At 50.0% G+C, this 18217-nt stretch overlaps 1 protein-coding gene across 7 annotated transcripts in view; it reads right to left on the bottom strand.

The window, feature by feature from the left end:
• Positions 1-18217, bottom strand: part of PKNOX2 (PBX/knotted 1 homeobox 2) — a 140403-nt gene that overhangs the window by 36095 nt on the left and 86091 nt on the right. For 5 of the 7 annotated variants that reach the window (XM_064173326.1, XM_064173332.1, XM_064173328.1 and 2 more), the window contains one exon: positions 9375-9483. The exons of 1 other annotated variant lie outside the window; for it this stretch is intronic. In XM_064173326.1, coding sequence (XP_064029396.1) covers positions 9375-9458 — 84 coding nt within the window. In that variant the 5' untranslated portion in view covers positions 9459-9483. Of the gene's footprint in view, positions 1-9374; positions 9484-18104; positions 18160-18217 lie in introns of those variants that run through there. One more of the 7 variants, XM_064173329.1, reaches the window with a different exon arrangement.

The raw sequence follows: 18217 nt of genomic DNA, 5'->3' as shown, positions 1-18217 counted from the left end.
TCTAGTTGCACAGACCTCATACCTCTGTCTGACATCTTTATACAGAAATTTCTCTGCATGTAGAGATCCATTTTATTTCCAATACAATTTCTGCTATGACCACACACGAGTCTGTGTATATGTAGCTCTATTTTGTATCTGGCTGATGCTGTAGTCTATCTGCATACACATTGCTCACACAGAAGAATGGAAGAGATATACATTTCATACTTATAAATGTCTATTTAACACAATCCGATATTAACTTTGCATTTCTATCTAATCATTTGCTATCTAACACATGTGTATTCCAACACAATCATACATTCATGTCTGCAGAGATATCTTTTATTTGCCCAATACATTGGCCTATTTTCTGATCTAATCAGAGCCATTTCTGTGTATTTACAGACCTATTTTATATCTGACTAATACATTTCTCTTCCAGTACAATCATACATTAATTGCTGTGCATTTAGATATATCAATTTTATATCTGTCTCATAGAATTTCTGCTGTACCCACACATTCATCTGTGTATATTTAGATCTACTTTATATCTATCTGTCCAATATATATTTGTGTGTATTTATCTATGAATATGCCTGCATATAGGTATATATTAAGATACAATTTATATTGATGCCTCCATTATCTCTCTCTCTTGATACAAACATGTATTTTAATAGAGCTATTTTGCACATGGATGTATACATATATGTGCACCTATAGAGACACACTGATAGAGTGTCAGACAACTAGCTATAAAATACATACACACAGCTGAATGTGTGGTTGCAGCAGAAATTCCGTGGGACAAAAAGACATCAAATGGCTATAGAGATGCCCACAGCATTTCATGTATATATGTATATGTATATGTCTTTATTCCTCTGTTGGGACATGAGTAAAATGGACAATTTCTCTCTCTGCCCATCCACGACTACAGGACACATCCCTAAGCAGTAGTGTCCACCTGTGCCCATGCCCACAGCCTCCTGCAGCCAACCCCACCCTTCATTGCCAGTTCCTTGCCATGGCAGAAACCAAACCTTTTGCTTCCCAACTGTTTGACTTTAATATCTCCTGCCTGACCTTTCGCCGCCGCCACTGCCGCACTTCATTTCCCTTCCTTAATCTCCTTTATTGTTCATAACCCCCAAAGTTTGACTCCAGCACCTGGAAATTCACCTGCTGCCATTTCAGCTCCACTCCCATCCCTCTTCCCTTCCCCAGTGTTAAATAAAGTGGTGAAAATTTGTTCTGCATTTCCCTCCTCCCCCCCCCATTTTCAATCTAAAACCCATCCTCTTGTGGATTTTGGGGCGCTCCACTGAATTTCTCCCTATCCTTTCTTTTCCCCTATTTTCTCCTTATTCTTTTCCCCTTTTTTCCTCATTATTATTTACTTCTCCTCTTTTTTGTCATTATTTTCCTCTTTCCCCCCCTTTTTATCCTTATTATTTTCCTCTTCCCCCCTTTTTTCTCCTTATTATTTTCCTCTTTTCCCCCTTTTTTTCTCATTATTCTTTTCCTCTCAATTATTTTTTGGAGCAAACCTGGCACTTTCCCCCTTTTTCTTTCCCCCCTTTAAACTTTTCTTCCCTCATCTCACTCATTCCCTGGGATGTCGAAGCCCTTCTTGCATCCTGCCCTGAACCCCTGCCAAGCTCTGGCTCTTCCCAGCCAAGTCTGCAGCTAATTGGGTCACTGCCCCCAAAAAGAGCTTCCTCTGTGGCCCTCCAAGCCATTACCTCACCTTGGGCTGAAGAAAAGACAAAGAAATAAATAAAAATGGTCTCAAGTCAGCAGAGAAAGAGGCAGAGGAAGAGCTGGGGGCAGGGATGCTGGGCAGGGGAGAAGAGCCTGCAGGGTCCTGTCCTGGGAGAAGCAGGGCAGAAAGGGGCAGGCAAGTTGCAGGTGTTGGCAAAAACCTGTACATTTGTTTCATCTGGGGTTTTTTTTTGGTTGTTCTGGAAAATGGCCAAAAAGCAGGAGGGGAAAAGAGAAGGAGAAACAAAGGAACAAACCAAAATAGTTCCCAAAAAAAGAAAAGTTATAAAAACCCCAAAGTGAAAACAAAATTAAAGCTAAAAAAAAAAAAACCAAAACCCAAAACCACAAAGGAAGTCTTAAAAAGTAAGCTCAAGAAAGCTTAAAAATGGATGAGAAAAGGTAAAAGAAAATCATCTGAAAAAGGTTTGTGAAATCAAAATAGGTAAAGAGTTTTAAAATGTGAGGTTTAAAAGAAAAGAGTTTGAAGATCTTGTTTTGAATGAAAAGGTTAGAGAAGAGATTTGTTTCATTTGACAGTGCTCTTTTTTTTCTTTTAAAAGGGGAAAAGTCTGGAAACATTTTAAAGGTGAAAAAAATAAGTTAAAAAAGTTAAAAAATGAAAAAGTTTTTCAAAAACCTTTGAAAAGTTAACCAGAAAGGTCAAAAATTGAGCTAAAAATGCTTAAAAATAAATAAAAAGGTAAAGCAAGGACTTTAAAAGGTAAAAAAAAAAAAAAGGTTTTAAAGCCTTTTGAAAAATAAAAGGCAAAAAATAAGCTTCAAAAGTTTTAAAAAATTAAAAGTAAAAAAAAAGCTTCACAGTGTCAGTGCCAGAGCATCACCGAGGCTGGAAGAGACCTCACAGATCATCAAGTCCAACCCTTCAGCACAGAGCTCAAGGCCAGACCATGGCACCAAGTGCCACGTCCAGTCCTGCCTTGAACAGCTCCAGGGACGGCGACTCCACCACCTCCCCGGGCAGCCCATTCCAGTGTCCAATGACTCTCTCAGGGAAGAACTTTCTCCTCACCTCCAGCCTAAATCTCCCCTGGCACAGCCTGAGGCTGTGTCCTCTTGTTCTGGTGCTGGCCACCTGAGAGAAGAGAGCAACCTCCTCCTGGCCACAACCTCCCCTCAGGTAGTTGTAGACAGCAATGAGGTCTGCCCTGAGCCTCCTCTTCTCCAGGCTAACCAATCCCAGCTCCCTCAGCCTCTCCTCGTAGGGCTGTGCTCAAGGCCTCTCCCCAGCCTCGTTGCCCTTCTCTGGACACACTCAAGCATCTCAATGTCCCTCCTAAACTGGGGGGCCCAGAACTGAACACAGCACTCAAGGTGTGGTCTAACCAGTGCAGAGTACAGGGGCAGAATGACCTCCCTGCTCCTGCTGGCCACACCATTGCTGATGCAGGCCAGGATGCCACTGGCTCTCTTGGCCACCTTCAAAAAGCTTTAGAACGTTTTGGACATTACAAGAAATGTTTTTCAAAGCTTTAAACAGTAAAAAGGTCAACAGTTAGGTGAGGAGAGGCAAAACATCTTTGTCTGTGGCAGAAACACGTGACACAGGTGAAATAATCCTGCAAGAATGTTTTCAAACCTTAAAATGTTTTCAGTGGGTTCAGAAGGATGGGAAAGAAGTAACAAACAAAGGAATGGAAGTTTAAAATCAAGAAGTTGACTTTCTTCTTTCTTTCCACATTAAAAAATGTAGAAATGTATAAAAAAAAAAAAGGCCACAAAAAGATGCAGGATGAGGGAAAATGGAACACAAAAGGTCAAACATTTTTAAAAGTACCAAAAATTGTACTGAAAAAGGTTTTGACAATGCCAGAAACTTTTCCAGAGCATCTACAGCAATAATGTGGACTAGAAATAGCAGGAAAAGTATCCAACGGGAAGCAGAGAGCCCAAAAATGGCTCCAGTTGGAAGGGAGCTCAAAGCTCATCTACTGCATGGGCAGGGACAGCTCTCAGCTGGACTCAGCTGCTCAAGGCCTTCAGCACCTCCAGGCAGGAGGCAGACACAGCCTCCCTGTGCAGCCTGTGCCAGGCTCTCAGCACCCTCCTACTGCAGAGCTTCTGCCTCAGCTCCACTCTCAGCCTGCTCTGCCTCAGCTCCAAACCATTCCCCCTTGGCCTGGCTCAGACACCCTCAGCAGAAGTCTCTCTGCAGCCTTCCTGCAGGCTCCCTTCAGGCTCTGGCAGCAGCTCTGAGGTGCCCCTGGAGCCTTCTCCCCTGCAGGCTGCACCCCCCCAGCTCCCTCAGCCTGTGCTCACAGCAGAGCTGCTGCAGCCCTGGCAGCATCTTTGTGGCCTCCTCTGGGCTCACTCCAATGTAAAAAAATCTCAGAAATTATCTTTAAAAGCAAAACAAAAGGCTCAAAGGCACTCCAAAGAATTAAAAAAAAAAACAACTGAAGAGCACTGAGAACTTTTTCAATTATGTCACAACAGAAAAAGTGCCCCAAAATGGGAAGGAAAATAAAAAAGTTGATTACTTTTGTTGGTAAAATGCTGATTTTTGTAAAACATAAAAGAAAAAAGTTATTGAACAAGTACAAAACATGATGTAAAAAAACAGTGCCTGAAGGGGCTGCAGGAGAGCTGGGGAAGGGCTTTGGAGGGGAGCTGGAAGAGCCAGGAAGAGGGACAATGGCCTTGAGCTGGGAGAAAAGGAAGAAACTGTTGAGAGTGAAGGTGGGGAGAGGCTGGCATAGGCTGCCCAGGGAGGTTGTGAAGCACAGAATCACTAAACACCTCCAGGGAGGCTGTGGAGCACAGAAGCTCCTCTTTGATTACATTCTGTGCTTCTGCGCTTCACAGCCTCCCTGGAGGTGCTCAAGGCCAGGCTGAGCGAGACCCTGAGCAACCTGGGCTGTGGGAGATGTCCCTGCCCATGGCACTGGTTGGCACTGGGTCCCCTCCAAGCTGTTCTGGGATTCTGAGATTCTGTTTTCCCCAAAGTCCAGCCAAAAAAAGTGCATTGGGAAGAGACCTACAAGGCCTGTAAGGAGGGGCTAAGGGAGCTGGGGGGGGTCAGGCTGGAGCAGAGGAGGCTGAGGGAGACCTCACTGCTCTCTGCAGCTCCCTGAGGGGGAGGTTGGGGTGAGGAGGGGGCAGCCTCTGCTCCTTGGGGACAAGGGACAGGAGCAGAGGGAATGGTTCCAGGCTGCCCCAGGGCAGGCTCAGGCTGGAGCTCAGGAAATATTCCTGCCCTGGAAGGGTTCCCAAACCTTGGAATGGGCTGCCCAGGGCAGTGCTGCAGGCAGCATCCCTGCGGGGTTCCAGCAGTGTGTGGCCCTGTGCTGGGGGGTATGGTTTGGTGTTGGGTCAAGGGTTGGGTTGGGGGAGCTGGGAGGGCTCTGCCAGCTGGATGTGTTCTGTGATTCTGTGACCTGCCCACTATGGCTTCAGTGGCACCTCCAGGAGAACTCTGTTTGTGTTTCTGCTTCTCATTTGCTCATTTTCTCTCAACACCCCAACAGTTCCCTTCTTTGCTGCCCCAGACTATTCTATGGATCTATGAAACTGCAGGGAAGGCAGAAAAAAGGATTTCAATTTGTGAAGTGATTGTGGGAGAAGAGGCAAAAGGTCTACAAGCAGGTCCATGTTGTAGAAACATTTACCTTGAAACACTTCTAAATTAAAGTTTTTAATTAAAAATATGTAAAATATTTGTTTAAAAAGTTCAAAAATGCACTTCCAAAATTCTGGAAAGTTCTGTGCTGAGGAGCCCAGGAGCTGGGGGAGATGCTTGAGCCCTGCTGGCCAGGAGACAGCTTTGCCCTGTGTGCAGTCTGAGCCATTCTTGCACCACCTCACATGAGGTCGGTTTCCCTTTGTGGGCTCCTCAGAAGCACTTTCGGCTATCAGAGCGAAGCTGCTCGCAGAGCTCCTCCCTGCTGTGGAATCAGCATCTCCTCTGAACACATCTCTGTAACTAATAAATCCATGATTTACTTTCCCTTCCATTTTCCTTTCTCCCCTCTAATAAAAGCATCTAAAGAGTATTTGAGGGGGCAGACAAAGCTCTTTTTAGCATCTGCTGTCTTGAAAATGCTGAAAGATCACCACCTGCACCGAGTAAGTTTTGGTGATAAATTAATACCTGAATTATTTGGTATTTTTATTTCCACCTGCTATGGCTTTTCTCCTCGATACAACCTTCTAAAATAAGCACTTCTGGGGGAGCCAAAGCTGCTTTTAGCATTCACTGTCCTGAAAAGGCTAAAAAAAATCAACCCTTCCACCTAATAAATCAATACCTCAATTCTTTGATGTTTTTCTTCCACTTTTCCGTTTTCGCCCAACATCAGCCAATTTGGAATGATTTTAAGTATCCCTTCCTGCCCATGTTTAATCTGCTCTGTCCTTCTCTAGCTGTTGTTAATTTCTGTCACTTTTGGCCCCAGTGGAACCACCTAAAAAACCACTTTTGGTGTGAAGGAGGGAGGGCAAAGCTGCCTTTTATCGCCTTGGGTGGGGAAAATGCTGAGAAATCAACACCTCCACTCAAAATCCAATGCTGCTGTTTTATCAAATTTCTCTAGCAAACAAAGAAATATTTGGCAGGGGTTTACATTGATGCAACAACTTAGAAAAAAGCACTTTGGGGGGGGGGGTGTTCAAAGCTGCTTTTGTGGCCCTCCTGCAATGAAAATGGTGAAATAGTCACATTGCTCCTCCTCTAAACCAGATTCTTTTTAAAAGGAATTGCTTGAAAATATATTTTTTTAATGGAGAAAAAAATTTAAAATGACATTTCCAAATTAAAACAAACAGGAAGAATAGTTTGAAATTGAGCCAAAATTGAAATAAAAATTACAAAAATTACAATCATCTATTTAAAGTAAAAATGGTTTAACCTAAAATTTTAATGGGGAAAAAATTTAAAATAGAATAATAGAAAATATTTTTTTACAATAATTGTTGAAGACTTTTTAAACTAAGAACGTTTTAAAATACAAACGAATCTGAAAATCAGTTTCTGCACTGCCTCAGTCGCCAACTCCCTTTCCTTCAGCTGCTGTTTCTTGCTCTGCTCTAGCCACCGATCGAGCCCTTCACTGGGGGAGCTGCTTTTATCACCTTGTGTGCTGGAAATGATGGGAAAAGCAACATTTTTAACTCCATAATTAACCCTTCCCAAGAGCCTTTCCCCTGGGACCTACCTGCCCAACACTTCACCGAGTTCATTTTCCCCCTTTCCATGCCCTTTCTGTCCTTCACGCAGCCCCCTACAAAGACCATTCTTGGTGGGCGGGGGGGGGGGGGGGTCTTGCCGGTTTAGAGAGCCTCTTCTCAGAGCCTGGGCAAAGGCTGAAGGCTTTCCCTTGCCTCTTCCCTTGCGTTTACTGGGGAAAACGCCTGGAATCCGGGGGCAGACTCTTTAACTCCCCACAGGCAGAGCTGCTCCCTGCAGACGCTGCCGAACGCTGCTCTGCCCAGCGGCAGCGCTCCCAGCGCTCCTGTGCCGCTCCCGCACATTCCTGCCAGCGAGGCAGCACAGTCACAGCACACAGCTCCCCCAAAGCCCTTTTTTAGCGCTTTTTTGCCCCAAAAACCGTTTCCCCTGATGACTACAGCTAGTTGGAGCTCCACTAATTAGTTATGGTTCTAAAGTTTTCCTCTGGGGAGAGGGGATTTGTGCGATTTGCTTTTCCAGCCCCAAATTTCCAGGTGAAAACCTCAAAGCCTTATGTAAAAAACCAAAAAGGCAACTCTCAGCTGCAGCTTTTCCTCCAAATCTGCTTAAAGTGAAGGAAAAGTGTTTGAGCAACCTCCTTGGTAAGAGGGGACACAAAGGGAAGGATTTGGTCAACCATGCTCCTGAAGGTCCCCAAAATTCAATTCATGGAAGCAGAGAGGGGCAGAGAAGGGACAAGGATGGGTTGGGCGAAGGGGGGAGGTCTCTGGAGGCTGCTGGGGGCGATCTGGGCTGTTTCCAGAGTCCCTCCAATTGCCCATTAGGACCTGCGCGGCGGCGCAGGCTCCCCGCGCAGCGAGCGAGGCGAGGCGAGGAGCTGCTGGGGGTTGGGGGGCAAATAAAGACAAGAAATTAAGAGGGGGGGGAAGAAATTAGTGGGGGACAGGGGAGAAAGCCCTTCTGGGAGCAGCGAAGCGAGCAAATGATGACACAGGAGCTGGCAGAGCCATCAAAGCCCCACCGAGGTGTCGTTGGCGAGCAGTGACCTTTTCCCAGCGCAGGAGAAGAGCAGGAAGGAGACCTGGGCGGCTTCAGGGGGGGGTAAAAGTCAATTTATTTATCTTAGCTCGCAGAGCACAGCCTGCAGTTTATTCATTTTAATTTTTTTGTTCCCTGAGAGGGAAGATTTTGCTGCTTCGGCAGCAGAGAGCTGCAGCTAAAGGGAAAAGCAGCAAACCTCCCTGAAGCTCCTCTCAGTGGTTCAGTGCTCAGCCCAGACCATCCCCACGGGACCACTGCAGCTGGGAAACCTGATGGACATTTGCCCCCCGAATGGGCTGTGAGGCACTGGACCATCTCTGAAACCCAACCTCAACTCCCACACACCAGCCCTTGGGGTGCTCCAGTGGAGTTTCTCTTGGACAATCTCCTCTTCTTTCAGTAACTCAGCTCAAAAACAGTGCTCAGAGAAGTTATTTGACCCCTTAGAGCAACAGCACAGCCGAAGGCTGCCAAAGAAATGCCATAACGATAAATCAAAAGGTCCCACTCCAGTCAGACATTTTGCCTTGCCAGCTCATTAACCTACTGGCTGCAAACTCACCATGTCAGCTTTCCAAGAAGACCTCTGAAACTCCAGAATAAGCCAGGAAGGGGAAAAAACAATTCACAGAATCCCATCATGGTGGAGACTGGAAGTGACCTCTGAGATCATCCAGTCCAAGCCCCTCCAGCAGGGCACTCACAGCAGCTTGTCCAGACAATGGCATGGGGGCAGTTGGAAGCTCTCCACACAAGGACACTCCACAGCCTCTCTGGGCAGCCTGCTCCAGGCTCCAGCACCCTCACAACAAACAACTTTCTCCTCCTCTCCACAGGCAGCCTCCTGCCTGCCACTCTCTGCCCCTTGCCCCTTGGCCTGCCACTGCCCACCACTGCCAAGAGCCTGGCCCCAGGCTCCTGCCCCCCACAGCTCCTTCAGCTCTTGCTGCTGAGCACTCAGCAGATGCCCTCTGGGGCTGCTCTCCTGCAGCCTCTCAGCCCCAGGGCTCTCAGCCTTTGCTCCTCACACAGCTGCTCCAGGCCCCTCAGCAGCTTCCCAGCCCCCACTGCCCTCTCTGCACCACTGCCCTGCCTCTGCCCCTGGGCACCACACAGCTGGGCCCAGCACTGCACACGTGGCCTCAGCAGGGCACAGCACAGGGCAGCACAACCTCCCTTGCCCTGCTGCCCACACCCTGCTCCATGCCCCCCAGGCCAGCACAGAACTGGTATCAGCAACATCAGCAGCCTCATCTGACCCTCAGCCCTTCAGCTCATGTCCACAGGAGGGTTCATCTCTGACAGTCTCCAAGAGGCATGTTCTCAGAGGAGATGCATTCTGATGGTCACTAATTAGGAAGTGTGGCTAATGAATGCAGGGTGGGGGTGTCAGGGAGTCTGGAGGAGCCCATGGGTGCTGGGGCACACTCACCTGTGGGGTGTCTTGGTAGGGAGGAGGGGGCACGGTCTGGGTGGCCATCATGGTCAGCGCCGGTGCCGGGGAGACATGGTGCATCCTGCGCCGGAGTCACATCGAGAGCCTGCGGGGGAGAAGAGCTGCTGGGGTCAGGGGCTCTGCCCCCACCACGGGCAGGGAGAGGGGCAGAAGGCAGATGTGATGCTCCTCACATAAGGAGCCCAGAAGTGTGACCACTACCCAGTCCCTGGAAGAACCCCAAAGTCTGATGACTCTTATCATAATTTGATGACCATTTGTGACTTTGGCTGAGGGGCACCAGGGTGAAGGGCAGAGAGCCACTGCCAAAGAGACCTTTGCTGGGGAGCAGAGCTCTTGGTGGTCACTGCTGCCATCGGTCACCTCCCTGTATTTTGCCCTTGTCCAGCCTGGTGTTCTTTCCACCTTTTTTGCCTATCCCCATGGTGCCTAAATGGGAATCTCCACCCCCTGTCCAGTTATTCCTGCCCTTTGGAAGCAGGAGGACATGGCAGCAGTGCAAAGCTTTCCATCCCCTGAAACAACAAACCCCAGGGGATCTGCCTCTGCCTCTGGCTGGCACAGAACCACCTCCTCAGCACTGCATGGAAGGGGCTCTGAGTGCAGAGCTATGACAGGGTTGACTCCTGTCTTGAGTTGACCAACCTCATGGTGGAGTGCATGGAAAGGAGGAAAAGAGGTTTAGATCCTTCCTTGGTTTGAGCCAGGAAGCAAACTTTGAGCTTGCACATCCCAGGTGGACACCCTTGAACCCAGCAGACATCTGCAACCCCAACCTCTTGAGCTTGCTCTTCTTTCTGCAAGTGCTTAGCTATGGGTGAGGGGACAAACTTATTTTTAGTATCTTCAGGGCTGAAGGAGATGGGGAGAAAAGAGGACTACTAGAAAGGGCTTCAGCTGCAGAGGAGCTCTTGGTTGGCTGCTGTCCCACCAAGGACAGTCCTGAGTGCAGACAGAACCAAAAGGAACTTGTGGCACTCAGGTGCCTCATCTCTCATTATTTCACTGCAGCTGTGTGCTTACTGCAGAAGAAAAACCTCAGTCCTGAGTTGGCTGTGAGGCTCTGAGCTCTGCATTGAGCCAACTCGCAAAGCCACCTGGCAAAGGCTCCCCAGGACCTCCAGAAGTCCTTTCCTGCCAGCAGTAGCTGCCTTGTAAGAGCTGGCATCTGAGGGTTCTTCTGCCACGCCAGGTCCGTGCTGCTCTGGGAGGAGATGTCCAATGTTCTGCTCTGCTCTGGGGGCTGGACAATTGTTTGGGGGAGGATCCACAACACCCAGGTTGTCTCCAGGAGGTCTGTGGTTGTCTGGGGGAAGATACACAACATTCTGGTCTTCTCCATGGGGTTCATGGCTGTTCAGGGGAGGATCTGCAACATTCTGCTCTGCTCTGTGAGCTGGACAACTGCTTAGGGGAAGATTCAAAATATCCTGGTCTTCTCTCCAAGGCTCTGAGGAACCACCAGACAGCATCCCCATGGAGAAACCCAAATGCTGCCTGCATGGGATGAGCTTCAACCACCTTGACCCCAGCAAGGCTTAGCCATGAGCTGAGCAGCCCCAAAGCCCTGTGAGCTGGGAAGCTGCAGCACACAGAGCTCCTGCAGCCAGGAGGATGTTGCATTTATGGGATTAAAATGATGCTTTCAGCCTCTTTTTTTCCCCTCAACAGCGAATTAGCAGGAGGCAAAATTGTCTGCTCCTGAGTGACCTCACAGCTTAAAATCTTCAGTGGCAAAACTCAGCTCACAGCTCAAGCATCTGTGCCCTTTTGAGGGGGGTGACACGGAGGGAAAAACCTCCCTCAGAAACAGCTGCAGCTGGAGGAGAGCAGAGCTCAGCTCTGCCATGGTCCAGACAGCTCAGTGGGAAGCTACACAACCCAAGACTGCTACTGGGAGGGGGGAAAAATACACCCTGCTTGGCATCTCTTGTTGGTGCCAGGTGTGAGCTCTGGGGCTGGTGTGCGCCCGGGAGATGGCAGCCCAGAGCTCACCTCCGTCCACAGATCCCCTCCAACCTGCCCGAATCAAGCCCTTGGGTCTTGGTTTGTTTGGAGAATTTGATGTAGAGCCAAAACAGGCTGGCAAGGAGGGAGAGCCATGGCTGACAGCAGGAGGCTTCTCTTGCGGCAGACAAACGTCCATCAATGTCCGGGGAAGCTCCTGGTGCCCGTGGAAAAAGCCTGATGGGGCTTCAGGTGGGAGCCCCTGGGGCATGGAGCTCAGGCTGAGGGTGCCAAGCTGGCAGCACCACAGATTGATGGCAGGCAAAGGCAGGAAGGGGCAGAGGCTGCTCCATGCATTCCTCCTTTCCTCCTTTTTGTATTTGCTATTTCATGCATTAATTCTTTCTCAGTTTTCTCTTCTCCCCCAACTCCTTCAATCCCTGTAGCCTGTGAGCTCTGGGCCACAGACACCCAAATGACCACAGGACCAGAGCACTGCCGAACCCCTGCCTGCCCCCTGCTGCTGACAGCTCCCCAGTTAGCAGAGCCCGGCCCCAGAATAACCCACACCAAGCACTGGTACCAAGAGCAAGGCACCTGTGTGGGCATCAGCAGCATCCCAAATGCATGGAACTAGCTCTGGACTCTCTTCACTGTGTTGCACATTGCCAGGGTGGCCAGAAGAAGTCAACCCAAGCTGCAACCTCCTCTTCTTCAACCACCCTGGGAAGCTCACCAGCACCTAGGGGAACACAGCAGCTGGCAGCTATGAAGTGCTGGCAGGAAAAGCCTCCACATCTCTGCTATAGAGACTAAGAGCCCTGGGGCTGAGAGGGGATCTGATCGATGCCTACAACATCCAAGGCGTGGGGGCCAGGTGGAAGGGGCCAGGCTCCTTTCAACCCAGTGACAGGACAAGGAACAGTGGGTACCAGCTGGAAAACAGGAGGCTCCACCTCAGCATTAGGGGACTCTGCTTTGGCGTGAGGATGGCAGAGCCCTGGAGCAGGCTGCCCAGGGAGGTTGTGGAGTCTCCTTCTGTGGAGACTTCCAAAACCCTCCTGGATGAGCTCCTGCGCAGCCTGCTCCAGGCAATGCTGCACTGGCTTGGGGTTGGACTGGATGATCTCTGGAGGGCCCTTCCAGCCCCTAACATTCTGAGATTCTCTGGTATCAGCTTGAACCTTGAGCAAAGAGTGAACTCTGGGGGTGCCTGTGCATCGAGGTGTGGCAGAGCGACTGCAGGTGGCTCCTGGGGTGGCTGCAGAGGACAGAAATGCTGAGCAATAGAGCACGTCAAGGCTCCTCCATTCCAGCAGCAGCAGTGCTGAGGTTCTGGCAGCGACCCAAGACCAAACTGTCCTAAATCTCCTCAGGGAATCAAATGATTGCAGCTGTCCCTGCTTGGGGTGGAAAACATTCCCCAGCCCCTTGTGTGCACCTGCAAGAGCCTCAGGCCTGTCCACTGCTTTCTGGCCTGGGACCTCGAGGCCCAACCACTGCCCCACGCTGCAGAGCTCACCCAGAGCCATGTCCCCAGGCACCACACCTGAACACCTCCTGGCCTGGCGTTGCCACCACCTCCCTGGCAGCCTGTGCCTGTGCCTGACCACTCTTGCTGGGGAGAAAACTTCTGCTGCTGTCCAGCCGAAGCCTGCCCTGCTGCAGCTCGAGGCCATTCCCGCTCCTGCCTGTGAGCAGAGACCAGCACCAACCTCTCCACAAGGTCCTTTCAGGTAGCTTTAGAGCAATGAGGTCTCCTCTCAGCCTCCTCTTCTTCAGGCCAAGCTATCCCAGCTCCTTCAGCTGCCCTTCAGAAGCTCCTCCAGGCCCTTCACCAGCTCCAGCAGTAAAGGACCAAGGTGAGGGGCTGAGGCAGCAGGCTGCCCACAGCCCTGCCCAGCCCTGCCTGGAGCACCTCCCTGGGCAACCTGTGGCTTCCCCGCAGCTCTCCAGCACCCCTGAGTCAGCAGGAGCCCTAAGGCCCATCCCAGGTGGAGCTGAGCTCAGAGCAGCAGCTCCTGGCTGGGCTCCGCTGCAGTGGACAAGGCGGAGGCAGGCTGGGGAGGTGCAGCTGTGGGCTCCGGCTCAGGGCCCTGGGGCAGCAGAGCATGGATGGCGCAGGACTGAAGCGCAGAAAGCAGAACACAGCTGCGGGACAGGTCCTCAGCCTGGCCCAGAGACCAGCGCCGCTGGGAGCCCTGCAGGAGCTGCTGCACTCCACTGCCCGGCACTGCCTCTCCTCCCCAGTGTCCTGGGAGGATGTCTCTGTCTTTATCTTCGGGGGCTGAATGATTTTCCTCTATTTGTCTGCACTTTGCTGCATCCTGCCTCTGCCTTTGTCATGCGCTGAGATTCCTCTGAGCCTGCTTTAATTTCCCTCTAATTTCTTTATCTTTCTTTCATTTTTCATTTTCCCTTTATTTTCTTTCCCTTTTCTTTCCTTTATCTATCTGTGCTTTTCCTTATTTTTTGCAATTCACCTGCATTTTGCTGCATTTTACCATAGTTTTGTTGTATTTCTCCTACACACTTCCCTCCTGCCCCTGTACTTTTATGAGCCTCATTGCACATTTCCATGCTCCTGGGCATTGTTCCTTACTTTCTGTATTTTCTCCTTTGCTCTTTACTTTTCTGGGTTTTTCCCCCTGCTTTTTCCTGTCTTTCTCTCTGCTTTTATGCATTTTTCCATATTTTAGTTGTGTTTTTTCCAATTCTTCTGCCTTTTCATTGTTTGCTTTATTTCCTACATTAGTATTTCTTTGTCTGGGTTATTCTGATTTTTACTCTACTTTTTCTGTATTTTTAATGCATTTTCCACTTCAGTTGTATTTTTCTGTAATTTCCCACTACCTTCCTGCATCTTTATTGTGTTCTTATGTATTCTCTGTGCATCTTCTCCACTTTTATTGTATTTTCTGTGGTTTTGTTCTATTTTTGCACATTTAAGTTCCAATTTCCACATTTTTATTCTAATGTCCATGTTTTCATTCCATTTTCCATACCTTTATTTTAATTTTCCATAGTTTTATCTTATTTCTCCATCTGTTTATTCCATTTCCATATCTTCACCATATTTCTCCATATCTGTATTGTCTTTTCCCACATTTTTATTGGATTTCCCACTTTTTTCCACTTTTTCATAACTTTATTCTGATTTTCATATTTTTCTTGTAATTTTCGTATTTTTAGTCAGCTTTTAATCTTATTTGCTATAATTAGTCTATTTTCCCATATTTTATTGCATTTTCCCATATTTTATTTGTATTTTTCTAATTATTTTCCCTTATTTTCTGTATTTTCTCCATTGTTACTTTTTCCTGGGATTTTTTCCTGTTTTTTCCTATTTTTTTAGGCATGTTCCCATATTTTCATTACAGTTTTGTGAATTTGCCTGTGTTTTTCTGTATGCTTCCTTCTTTTCTGTATGTTGAGCTGCCCAGGGAGGTGGTGGAGTCGCCGTCCCTGGAGGTGCTCAAGCAAAGCCTGGATGAGGCACTTAGTGCCATGGTCAAGATGACTGGCCAGGGCTGGGGGATAGGTTGGACTGGATGAGCTTGGAGGTCTCTTCCAACCTGGCTGATTCAGGATTCTATGTTCTATATTAGTCTCTATTTTTCTGGATTTCTCTGATTTTTACCTGGATTTTTTTCTGCATTTTCCATATTTCAATTGTATTTTTCTGTATTTTTCCTCTATCTTTCTGCATTTGATTGTGTTCCTGTTTATTTTCTGTAATTCTTCTCAATTTCTATTGCATTTTCCATAATTTTATTCTATTTTTTCATATTTTTATTCCAATTTCCCTATTTTTATTCTATGTTCCGTATCTTTATTGGATTTTCCACATTTATCTCCTATTTTTCCACATTTGTTATTGTATTTTCCACATTTTTATTCTATTTTTCACATTTTTATTCCATTTTCCATGGTTTTATTGTCTTTCCAATATGTTTTGTATTTTTCGTGGGTTTATTCATTTTTTAGTATTTTTTGCCCCTACTTTCCATGATCAGAGTCTACTTTCTCCGATTTTATTGCATTTTCCCATAATTTATTGCATTTTCCATCTTTTTATTCCACTTTCCCATCCTTTTCCTGCATGTTCCTTGTCCTTCCCTCCCGTTTCTGAGGGCTGCATTTTTACCTTCCTCCTCTGGCAGCCTCGGAGCGGCTCCAGGTGAGCCCCGCGCAGGCGCCGCAGCTCTCAGCGCCACCAACCTGCTTCAGCTCCGCTCTGGGCGTTACTCTCTGCACCCATGGAGGCACAGGGAAGCAGAGAGAGGAGCAGAGAGGGGGCAGAGAAGCAGGGCAGAAGGAACAGAGGGGGAGCAGAGAAGGGACCAGACGGGAGCAGAGAAGGGAGCAGGGGGGGAGCCTGTCCCTTGTTCTCTGGCAGCAGAGCCCAGCCCCAGCTGGCTGCAGGCTCCTGGCAGGAAGCTGCAGAGAGCAATGAGGTCTCCTCTCAGCCTCCTCTGCTCCACGCTCAGCACCCCCAGCTCCCTCAGCTGCCTCCCACCCAGCCCTCTTCTCCAGACCCTTCCCCACCTTTGCTGCCCTTCTCTGGCCCTGCTCCAGCTCCTCAGTGTCCTTGGGGCCCACAGCTGCACACAATATTCCCCTGCTACCCCCAGAGGTGCTCCCCAGGGTTTCAAGCTGTGCAGGCACCACCAACCCCACCCTGAGCTCATGAAAAACAAACTTCACTGCTACTCAGTGCTGAACATGAGGAAGAATCCAACTTGTGAAGGCATCACCCACTCGGTCAGTGCTCACCACCAGCAGGCAGGCTCCGCTGCTACCTCAGCTGAGGCTCTCAGGAGTCTTTGCATGAGGAATGCCATGGAGCCACGAGGGAATTTCAGTATTTTAAGGAATATTTAGTAGCCAAATTTCCTCTCTCCACTCCCAGGAGGGTTTTTGCCCTTGATGCTGCTTCCCTAAGTGCAGCCAACTGCGCCCTCGCCAGGATGCAGTTAGTGAGTCAGGGCACACCGAATGCTTTGGCTGGGAGAGGACCCCTGGAGCTCAGCCAGTCCAACCCTGCTGCAGCCAGCAGGGACACCTGCAACGGGAGCAGGCTGCTCACACCACTGAACAACCTGCCCTGGAGTGGTTCCACAGGCAACGTGGGCCAGGGTCTCACTGCCCTCAGCACGAATCATGCCCAGAATCTCAGCATCCATCCCAGCTCACCTTGCCCAGCCCTGGCCCCCAGCACAGGGCCACACACTGCTGGAACCCCGCAGGGATGCTGCCTGCAGCACTGCCCTGGGCAGCCCATTCCAAGGTTTGGGAACCCTTCCAGGGCAGAAATATTTCCTGAGCTCCAGCCTGAGCCTGCCCTGGGGCAGCCTGGAACCATTCCCTCTGCTCCTGCCCCTTGCCCCCAAGGAGCAGAGGCTGCCCCCTCCTCGCCCCAACCTCCCCCCAGGGAGCTGCAGAGAGCAAGGAGGTCTCCCTCAGCCTCCTCTGCTCCATGTCTCTGCAGGATGAAGCCTGACCTGAGCAAAGCTCTTTCTGTTTTTACTTCTAGAAAAGTTCTTCCTGAATTCCTGGGATAAGAGCAGGAGGGAAGCAAGAGATCAGGGAATGCAAACCACTCCTGCCAGGCACTGCCTTGGTGTGACACTGCCTGCAGCACTGCCCTGGCCGCCGGGGAATGACTCCAGTGCTGCCTGCAGTCACTGCTGGATATTTCCATTCTGTGCACAACTTGGTCCAGTCCTGCTCAACATCTGCATCACTGACCTGGATGAAGGCACAGAGAGGACCCTCAGGCACTTTGCTGCTGGAAACAAACTGGGAGCAGTGGCTGAGAGCCCTCAGGCTGTGCTGGCACCCAGGGAGCCCTGGGCAGGCTGCAGAGCTGGGGCAGAGCAACCTGAGGGAGGTTCAAGCAAGGCAAGGGCAGGTCCTGGCCCTGGGCAGGAACAACCTCCTGCAGCAGCACAGCTGAGGGGGAGCTGCTGGGAAGCAGCTGCAAGGAGCAGAAGCTGGCAGTGCTGGGGGGCACAAGTGGGCAGGAGGCAGCAGTGTGGGCTGGGGGCCAAGGAGGGCAAAGGTGTGGTGGGGGGCATGGAGCAGAGTGTGGGCAGCAGGGCAAGGGAGGTTGTGCTGCCCTGTGCTGTGCCCTGCTGAGGCCACGTGTGCAGTGCTGGGCCCAGCTGTGTGGTGCCCAGGGGCAGAGGCAGGGCAGTGGTGCAGAGAGTGCAGTAGGGGCTGGGAAGCTGCTGAGGGGCCTGGAGCAGCTGTGTGAGGAGCAAAGGCTGAGAGCCCTGGGGCTGAGAGGCTGCAGGAGAGCAGCCCCAGAGGGCATCTGCTGAGTGCTCAGCAAGAGCTGAAGGAGCTGTGGGGGGCAGGAGCCTGGGGCCAGGCTCTTGGCAGTGGTGGGCAGTGGCAGGCCAAGGGGCAAGGGGCAGAGAGTGGCAGGCAGGAGGCTGCCTGTGGAGAGGAGGAGAAAGTTGTTTGTTGTGAGGGTGCTGGAGCCTGGAGCAGGCTGCCCAGAGAGGCTGTGGAGTGTCCTTGTGTGGAGAGCTTCCAACCCCCCTGGCACTGTGCTGCTGGGCAAGCTGCTGGGGGTGCCCTGCTGGAGAGGCATGGGCTGGATGATTTCCAGAGGTCCCTTCCAGCCCCACGTGCCAGATTTTGGGATTCCTGGATTAATTTAATTAATATTTGCAAAGTCTCCCCCCCAGCTCCCCCTCCACAGATGGGGAAAGCCTCTCCCAGTGCATTTCCAAGGAGAAGAGCAATCACCTCTCAGTGTGTCTCTGGACTCCAAAGATACCCATCCCTAGAAGGCTCCAGGGACATCTCTGCAACATAAACATGAGAATAAAACCTGCAAGAGCCACTCAGAGCTTTGCTAG

Source organism: Pogoniulus pusillus, chromosome 38 (assembly GCF_015220805.1).
Source record: "Pogoniulus pusillus isolate bPogPus1 chromosome 38, bPogPus1.pri, whole genome shotgun sequence".
NCBI classification, from domain to species: Eukaryota; Metazoa; Chordata; class Aves; order Piciformes; family Lybiidae; genus Pogoniulus; species Pogoniulus pusillus.
Note: the sequence above shows the minus strand (reverse complement) of the source record. Positions and strands in the feature narration are given on the sequence as shown.